This window comes from Nansenia antarctica (assembly GCF_963989245.1).
Source record: "Nansenia antarctica genome assembly, chromosome: 6".
In the NCBI taxonomy this organism is placed as follows: domain Eukaryota; kingdom Metazoa; phylum Chordata; class Actinopteri; order Argentiniformes; family Microstomatidae; genus Nansenia; species Nansenia antarctica.
The window spans coordinates 74,622,217-74,632,216 of record NC_137676.1 but is presented as its reverse complement, the minus strand read 5'-3'; the positions used below and the strand labels follow the sequence as shown (position 1 = coordinate 74,632,216).

The 10,000-nt window shown below is 48.7% G+C and overlaps 1 protein-coding gene across 1 annotated transcript in view; it reads left to right on the top strand.

Annotated features, from left to right (window-relative positions):
* Positions 1 to 10,000, top strand: part of LOC308160974 (collagen alpha-1(XVIII) chain-like) — a gene marked incomplete at both ends in the record, with an annotated part of 62,229 nt that overhangs the window by 8,690 nt on the left and 43,539 nt on the right. The window contains 3 exons of the mRNA XM_080534896.1: positions 3,211 to 3,794; positions 5,170 to 5,253; positions 6,416 to 6,487. Of these exons, the coding sequence (XP_080391022.1) occupies positions 3,211 to 3,794; positions 5,170 to 5,253; positions 6,416 to 6,487 (740 nt within the window). The remainder of the gene's footprint in view (positions 1 to 3,210; positions 3,795 to 5,169; positions 5,254 to 6,415; positions 6,488 to 10,000) is intronic.

Genomic DNA, 10,000 nt, shown 5'->3' with positions numbered 1-10,000 from the left:
TCCTTTAGATAGGCCTGTTAGTAGACCAGCCCCTTTAGATAGGCCTGTTAGTAGACCAGCTCCTTTAGACAGGCCTGTTAGTAGACCAGCTCCTTTAGATAGGCCTGTTAGTAGACCAGCTCCTTTAGATAGGCCTGTTAGTAGACCAGCTCCTTTAGATAGGCCTGTTAGTAGACCAGCTCCTTTAGATAGGCCTGTTAGTAGACCAGCTCCTTTAGATAGGCCTGTTAGTAGACCAGCTCCTTTAGATAGGCCTGTTAGTAGACCAGCTCCTTTAGATAGGCCTGTTAGTAGACCAGCTCCTTTAGATAGGCCTGTTAGTAGACCAGCTCCTTTAGATAGGCCTGTTAGTAGACCAGCTCCTTTAGATAGGCCTGTTAGTAGACCAGCCCCTTTAGATAGGCCTGTTAGTAGACCAGCTCCTTTAGATAGGCCTGTTAGTAGACCAGCTCCTTTAGATAGGCCTGTTAGTAGACCAGCTCCTTTAGATAGGTCTGTTAGTAGACCAGCCCCTTTAGATAGGCCTGTTAGTAGACCAGCTCCTTTAGATAGGTCTGTTAGTAGACCAGCCCCTTTAGATAGGCCTGTTAGTAGACCAGCTCCTTTAGATAGGCCTGTTAGTAGACCAGCTCCTTTAGATAGGCCTGTTAGTAGACCAGCCCCTTTAGATAGGCCTGTTAGTAGACCAGCTCCTTTAGATAGGCCTGTTAGTAGACCAGCTCCTTGAGATAGGCCTGTTAGTAGACCAGCTCCTTTAGATAGGCCTGTTAGTAGACCAGCCCCTTTAGATAGGCCTGTTAGTAGACCAGCTCCTTGAGATAGGCCTGTTAGTAGACCAGCCCCTTTAGATAGGCCTGTTAGTAGACCAGCTCCTTTAGATAGGCCTGTTAGTAGACCAGCTCCTTTAGATAGGCCTGTTAGTAGACCAGCTCCTTTAGATAGGCCTGTTAGTAGACCAGCTAGTTTAGATAGGCCTGTTAGTAGACCAGCTCCTTTAGATAGGCCTGTTAGTAGACCAGCTCCTTTAGATAGGCCTGTTAGTAGACCAGCTCCTTTAGATAGGCCTGTTAGTAGACCAGCTCCTTTAGATAGGCCTGTTAGTAGACCAGCCCCTTTAGATAGACCTGTTAGTAGACCAGCTCCTTTAGATAGGCCTGTTAGTAGACCAGCTCCTTTAGATAGGCCTGTTAGTAGACCAGCTCCTTTGGATAGGCTTGTTAGTAGACCAGCTCCTTTAGATAGGCCTGTTAGTAGACCAGCTCCTTGAGACAGGCCTGTTAGTAGACCAGCCCCTTTAGATAGGCCTGTTAGTAGACCAGCCCCTTTAGATAGGCCTGTTAGTAGACCAGCCCCTTTAGATAGGCCTGTTAGTAGACCAGCTCCTTTAGACAGGCCTGTTAGTAGACCAGCCCCTTTAGATAGGCCTGTTAGTAGACCAGCTCCTTTAGATAGGCCTGTTAGTAGACCAGCTCCTTTAGATAGGTCTGTTAGTAGACCAGCTCCTTTAGATAGGCCTGTTAGTAGACCAGCTCCTTTAGATAGGCCTGTTAGTAGACCAGCTCCTTTAGATAGGCCTGTTAGTAGACCAGCTCCTTTAGATAGGCCTGTTAGTAGACCAGCTCCTTTAGATAGGCCTGTTAGTAGACCAGCTCCTCTAGATAGGCCTGTTAGTAGACCATTACAATAATCAAGTCTACTCGAAACAAATGCATGGATGAGTTTTTCAAGGTCTTGCTTGGACATGAAACCTCTCATTCTTGTTATGTTTTTCAGGTGATAGTAGGCTGATTTAGTAATTGAGTTTATGTGGCTGTTGAAGTTTAGATCGGAGTCTAGAATTACACCAAGATTTCTGACCTGTTTTTTACTGTGAAGAGAGAGAGAATCAAGTTTTGCACTGACTTTCGATCTTTTGTCAGGTGCACCGAATACAATTATCTCTGTTTTGTCCTTGTTTATTTGGAGGAAGTTTTGTGTCATCCAGGCGTTTATTTGTTCAATGCAATTACAGAGATTGTCGATGGGACTATAGTCGTTAGGTGAGAGGGCTATCAAGATTTGAGTGTCATCTGCATAGTTGTGTTAGGCAATGTTGTTATTTTTATGATGTGTCCCAATGGAAGCATGTAGAGATTGAATAGAAGGGGGCCAAGGATTGACCCTTTGGGAACCCCACATGGTCAGATACAAAGTTCCCAATGGAGACATAGTAGCTTCTGTCCTGTAGGTAGGATCTAAACCACTTTAGGGCAGTGCCCGAAAGTCCTACCCTAGTAGGGTAGTGGTGGTCTAGTGGGTAGTGAGTTGGACTTGTGATCGAAAGGTTGTGAGTTCAAATCCCGCCTGAAACCACACCATTACTAGTGTGCCCTTGAGTAAGGCACTTAGCCCTCAGTTACTCCAGGGGGAATGTCCCTGTAATTCGTAATTGTAAGTCGCTTTGGATTAAAAGCGTCTGCTAAATGGCAAAATTAATTAAAATTACCCAGGTTGTTAGTCTATCTATCTATTGGATTGGTCTACAGTGTCAAAGGCAGTGGTAAGATCTAGTAGTACCAACACTGAGTCTGTGTTTACGCGAATGTCATTAAGGACCTTAATAAGGGCCGTTTCAGTGCTATGTCGGGGGCGAAATCCTGATTGAAAGTCATCGAAGAGATCATTCAGGGTCAAATAATTGCTATGTTGATCGTGGGCAGCCATTTCAATAATTGTTCCTGTACAGGGAAGGTTTGATATGGGTCTGTAGTTGTTTAGTACAAATGGGTCTAGGCCGTTCTTTTTTAGTAGAGGCTTAATAACTGCAGTTTTCAGGGCTTCAGGGAAGATTCCTGATGAAAGGGAGGTGTTGTTTATATGTATTAGTTCACCTGCCACGCAGCTAAATATGCTTTTAAAAGCTTGTTGGCAGGACATCACTCTGAGGTCAGAGGTCAGAGGTGACTGATCCACAGCTCCTGTAACCCCCCCCCCCCCCCCCCCCCCCCCCCTCCCTCCGTGACAGTCCCTCACCCTCACTAAACACAACTAAGACAGTGGTGTCAGTCCCCCCCCCCCCCCTCCCCCCCCCCTCCCTCCGTGACAGATTAATAGAGCTCAGCCTAACCCTCCCCTCCCTCCTCCTGCAAGCGCAGCTTTCCCCCCTCCCCCCCTGCTGTGACCTCACATCCTGTCTCACATCCTGTCTCCCCCCCCCCCCCTTCCCTGCAGAGGAGAGCGGCGTGTCTCTGCTGCAGCTGATCGGGGACCCCCCCCCCAGCGAGATCACCAAGGTGCCGGGGCCCCCCGACAACGACAACGACAACAACGGGGAGTCCCTCCCCGGTTACGAGTTCGGCCCCGACGCCAACACGGGTCAGCTGGCCCGCGCCCACCTGCCCTCCCCCTTCCACCGCGCCTTCTCCCTGCTGTTCCACCTGCGGCCAGCGGGGGGCCGGGCGGGTGTGGTCTTCTCCGTGACGGACGCGGCCCAGCAGCTGATCTACGTGGGGGTGAAGCTGACGGCCGTGGAGGGGGCGGGGTCAGAACGTTGGCAGAACGTGGTGTTCTACTACACGGAGCCGGACTCCGCCCAGTCTTACGCCGCCGCCTCCTTCAGGGTTCCCTCGCTGGCCGGCCGCTGGACGCGCTTCTCCCTCAGCGTGCAGGAGGACCGCGTCGTCTTCTACCTCGGCTGCGGCGCGGAGGAGCCCCAGGCCGCGCCCTTCGAGAGGTCACCTGACCCCCTGGAGCTGGAGGCCGGCGCGGGCGTGTTCGTTGGCCAGGCGGGCGGAGCCGACCCAGACAAGTTCCTGGTGGGTAGTAGTACGCTTTAGATCTAGTTCCTGGTGGATAGTAGTACACATACACACATACACACACAACGAAGAGAGTTTATGACCATATAAGGGCAGGTTGAAGAGAGTTTATGACCATATAAGGGCACGTTGAAGAGAGTTTATGACCATATAAGGGCAGGTTGAATAGAGTTTATGACCATATCTGACGGCTGCAGAGACATGAGCTTAAACTACAGATCGTAAGCTTTCCCAAAACTAAAGTATGTTTACAAGTCATTATGAATGAATGATGAATGAATGATCTTTATTGTCATTGTAACAGGTACAACGAAATGTAAAATGCAAGCCCTAGGTGTTAACAATCAAACACAGTCCTAAGATCATACAAAACAAGAATGAGACATAAAAAAACATTAATAGGGGGATAAGTGATCGGTAGGAATCTGAGAATGTATCTATTATGTAAACGTATATACTTATATACACTATATGGCCTATTCACAGGGGCGTATATAGACAGGGGGGAGTTAGGATGTAACTGTGTACTTTTATAAACACATAAACATGTGGACTGGTAACTTATATACAGTATATGAAACCTAACATAATACGAGCGGGTTGTTTGAAGTTCACCAGCCACAGTCACAGTCACATTTGTGTTTTAAGTTATCTTTATTTACCTGTATGCTATATATATATATGTACACACCTCTGTTTAATATTTCTTTATTCTAGTCTAGGTACATTACACTTGCTTTGGCAAGGTACGATAAGGCCCTTTAAATTGAAAATGTAATTGAGAGAGAGAGAGAGCGAGAGATAGAGAGTGAGAGAGATAGACAGAGAGAGAGAGACAGAGAGGTAGAGAGAGAGAGAGACAGAGAGAGAGAGATAGAGAGAGAGCGAGCGATAGAGAGAGATAGAGAGATAGAGAGATAGAGAGAGGGAGAGAGAGAAAGAGAGACATAGAGAGAGAGACAGAGAGACAGAGAGAGAGAGAGACAGAGAGAGAGAGAGATAGAGACAGAGAGAGACAGAGAGAGACAGAGAGACAGAGAGAGACAGAGATAGAGAGAGAGAGACAGAGAGAGAGAGAGACAGAGAGAGAGAGACAGAGAGACAGAGAGAGACAGAGATAGAGAGAGAGAGACAGAGAGAGAGAGACAGAGAGAGAGAGACAGAGAGAGAGACAGAGAGAGAGAGAGACAGAGAGAGACAGAGAGACAGAGATGATTTAGATGATCTAAAGTTTTATTGCTGAGAACGAACAGAGGAGCAGCTGTTCAGTGCCACAACCATGACCTCACACACCTCCGATAACAAAGGACCTCTGTTGACGTGTGTGTGTGTGTGTGTGTGTGTGTGTGTGTGTGTGTGTGTGTGTGTGCAGGGCGTGATCGCAGAGCTGCGTGTGGTGGGCGACCCCCGGGCGGCAGAGAGACACTGTGAAGAAGACGGAGATGACTCTGACGCCGTGAGTGACCTTTAACCTTTAACCCCTGACCCTGACCCTGTCTCACCTCCTAATCCTGACCCTAACCCTAAGCATGACCCTAACCCTGACCCTGACCCTGACCCTGTCTCACCTCCCACCTTCTAACCCTGACCCTGACCCTAGCCCTGACCCTGACCCTGCCCCCTTGACCCTGCCCCCCTGACCCTGACTCCACCCACCTGGACCCTGACTCCACCCACCTGACCCTGACTCCACCCACCTGACCCTGACTCCACCCGCCTGGACCCTGACTCCACCCACCTGACCCTGACTCCACCCGCCTGGATCCTGACTCCACCCATCTGGACCCTGACTCCACCCACCTGACCCTGACTCCACCCATCTGGAACCTGACTCCACCCGCCTGACCCTGACTCCACCCACCTGATCCTGACTCCACCCACCTGACCCTGACTCCGCCCATCTGGAACCTGACTCCACCCACCTGGACCCTGACTCCACCCACCTGACCCTGACTCCACCCACCTGACCCTGACTCCACCCGCCTGGACCCTGACTCCACCCATCTGGACCCTGACTCCACCCACCTGACCCTGACTCCACCCATCTGGAACCTGACTCCACCCGCCTGACCCTGACTCCACCCACCTGATCCTGACTCCACCCACCTGACCCTGACTCCGCCCATCTGGAACCTGACTCCACCCACCTGGAACCTGACTCCACCCACCTGACCCTGACTCCACCCACCTGACCCTGACTCCACCCACCTGACCCTGACTCCGCCCATCTGGAACCTGACTCCACCCACCTGGAACCTGACTCCACCCACCTGACCCTGACTCCACCTGCCTGGACCCTGACTCCACCCACCTGACCCTGACTCCACCCACCTGGACCCTGACTCCACCCACCTGGACCCTGACTCCACCCGCCTGACCCTGACTCCACCCACCTGATCCTGACTCCACCCACCTGACCCTGACTCCGCCCATCTGGAACCTGACTCCACCCACCTGGAACCTGACTCCACCCACCTGACCCTGACTCCACCCACCTGACCCTGACTCCACCCACCTGGACCCTGACTCCACCCACCTGGAACCTGACTCCACCCACCTTGACCCTGACTCCGCCCATCTGGACAGGCCTACCATGCTAATGGTTCCGCCCCTTACAGGCATCAGGAGATGGAGGGAGCGGAGGAGGAGGAGGAGGGACCGACTGGAAGTGGGGAGAAGAACGTCCTACAGTAAGACACACACACACCTACACACACACACACACACACACACACACACACTACACACTGTCCCTGCGTCTGCTGATGAGGATGTGGCTTCAACAGGCCAGCGTCTGTCCCTCTGGAGATCTGATGACTTGTGTGACTCATACAGACCATGTGACTCAATAACAGAAATACACAAAGCAGATATCATCCTGTGTGTGTGCATGTGTGTGTGTGTGTGTGTGTGTGTCTGGGTATGTGTCTGGGTATTCAATTCAATTCAATTAAAAAAACATTAGTTTAGTCTCATTAGGAGCAATTAATATAGAGCAGCATGTCCACAGAAGAACATAACAACGTCTCACAACAGACAGACAGCAACAACAGACAGACAGCAACAACAGACAGACAGCAACAACAGACAGACAGACAACAACAGACAGACAGCAACAGACAGACAGCAACAACAGACAGACAGACAACAGACAGACAGACAGCAACAACAGACAGGCAGACAACAACAGACAGCAACAACAGACAGACAGCAACAACAGACAGACAGACAACAACAGACAGACAACAACAGACAGACAACGACAGACAGACAACAACAGACAGACAGACAACAACAGACAGACAGACAGACAACAACAACAGACAGACAGACAACAACAGACAGACAGACACAACAGACAGACAGCAACAACAGACAGACAGACAACAGACATACAGACAGACAGACAGACAACAACAGATAGACAGCAACAACAGACAGACAGACAACAGACATACATACAGACAGCAACAACAGACAGACAGCAACAACAGACAGACAACAACAGACAGACAGACAACAACAGACAGACAACAGACAGACAGACAACAACAGACAGACAACACAGACAGACAACAACAGACAGACAGACAGACAAAAACAACAGACAGACAGCAACAGACAGACAACAACAGACAGACAACAACAACAGACAGACAGCAACAGACAGACAGACAGCAACAACAGACAGACAGACAACAGACAGACAGACAACAACAGACAGCAACAACAGACATACAACAACAGACAGACAGACAGACAACAACAGACAGACAACAACAGACAGACAGACAACAGACAGACAGACAACAACAGACAGCAACAACAGACAGACAGACAGACAGACAACAACAACAGACAGACAGACAACAACAGACAGACAGACAACAACAGACAGACAGCAACAACAGACAGACAGCAACAACCGACAGACAACAGACAGACAACAACAGATAGACAGCAACAACAGACAGACAGACAACAGACATACAGACAGCAACAACAGACAGACAACAACAGACAGCAACAACAGACAGACAACAACAGACAGACAGACAACAACAGACAGACAGACAACAACAGACAGACAACAACAGACAGACAACAACAGACAGACAACACAGACAGACAACAACAGACAGACAACAACAGACAGACAGACAACAACAACAGACAGACAGCAACAGACAGACAACAACAGACAGACAACAACAACAACAGACAGACAGCAACAGACAGACAGACAGCAACAACAGACAGACAACAACAGACAGACAGACAACAGACAGACAGACAACAACAGACAGCAACAACAGACATACAACAACAGACAGACAGACAACAACAGACAGACAGACAACAGACAGACAGCAACAACATACAGACAACAACAACAGACAGACAACAACAGACAGACAACAACAACAGACAGCAGCAACAGACAGACAGACAACAACAGACAGACAACAACAGACAGACAGACAACAACAGACAGACAACAACAGACAGACAGACAACAACAGACAGACAGCAACAACAACAGACAGACAGACAAACAACAGACAGACAACAACAGACAGACAACAACAGACAGACAGACAACAACAGACAGACAACAACAGACAGACAGACAACAACAGACAGACAGCAACAACAACAGACAGACAGACAAACAACAGACAGACAACAACAGACAGACAACAACAGACAGACAGACAGACAACAACAGACAGACAACAACAGACAGACAACAACAACAACAGACAGACAACAACAGACAGACAACAACAGACAGACAGCAACAACAGACAGACAGACAGCAACGACAGACAACAACAACAGACAGACAGCAACAACAGACAGACAGACAGCAACAACAGACAGCAACAACAGACAGACAGCAACAACAGACAGACAACAACAGACAGACAGCAACAACAGACAGACAGCAGCAACAGACAGACAGACAACAACAGACAGACAACAACAACAACAACAGACAGACAGACAACAACAACAGACAGACAGACAGACAGACAGACAGCAACAACAGACAGACAACAGACAGACAGACAACAACAGACAGACAACAACAACAACAGACAGACAGGCAGACAGACAGACAACAACAGACAGACAGACAACAGACAGACAGACAGACAACAACATACAGACAGCAACAACAGACAGACAGACAACAACAGACAGACAACAACAGACAGACAGACAGACAGCAACAACAACAGACAGACAGACAACAGACAGACAGACAGACAACAACAGACAGACAGCAACAACAGACAGACAGACAACAACAGACAGACAACAACAGCATACAGACAGCAACAACAGACAGACAGACAACAACAGACAGACAGACAACAACAGACAGACAACAACAGACAGACAGCAACAGACAGACAACAACAGACAGACAGCAACAACAGACAGACAACAACAGACAGCAACAACAGACAGACAGACAGCAACAGACAGACAACAACAGACAGACAGACAGCAACAGGCAGACAGACAGACAACAACAGACAGACAGACAACAGACAGACAGACAGACAGACAACAACAGACAGACAACAACAACAGACAGACAACAACAACAGACAGACAACAACAACATACAGACAGCAACAACAGACAGACAGACAACAGACAGACAGACAGACAACAGACAGACAGACAACAACAGACAGACAACAACAACATACAGACAGCAACAGACAGACAGACAGACAGACAACAACAGACAGACAACAACAACATACAGACAGTAACAACAGACAGACAGACAGACAACAACAGACAGACAACAACAACAGACAGACAACAACAACAGACAGACAACAACAACATACAGACAGCAACAACAGACAGACAGACAACAGACAGACAGACAGACAACAGACAGACAGACAACAACAGACAGACAACAACAACATACAGACAGCAACAGACAGACAGACAGACATCAACAACAGACAGACAACAACAACATACAGACAGTAACAACAGACAGACAGACAACAGACAGACAGACAACAACAGACAGACAACAACAGACAGACAGACAACAGACAGACAGACAACAACAGACAGACAGACAACAACAGACAGACAACAACAACATACAGACAGCAACAGACAGACAACAACAGACAGACAGCAACAGACAGACATATAACAAC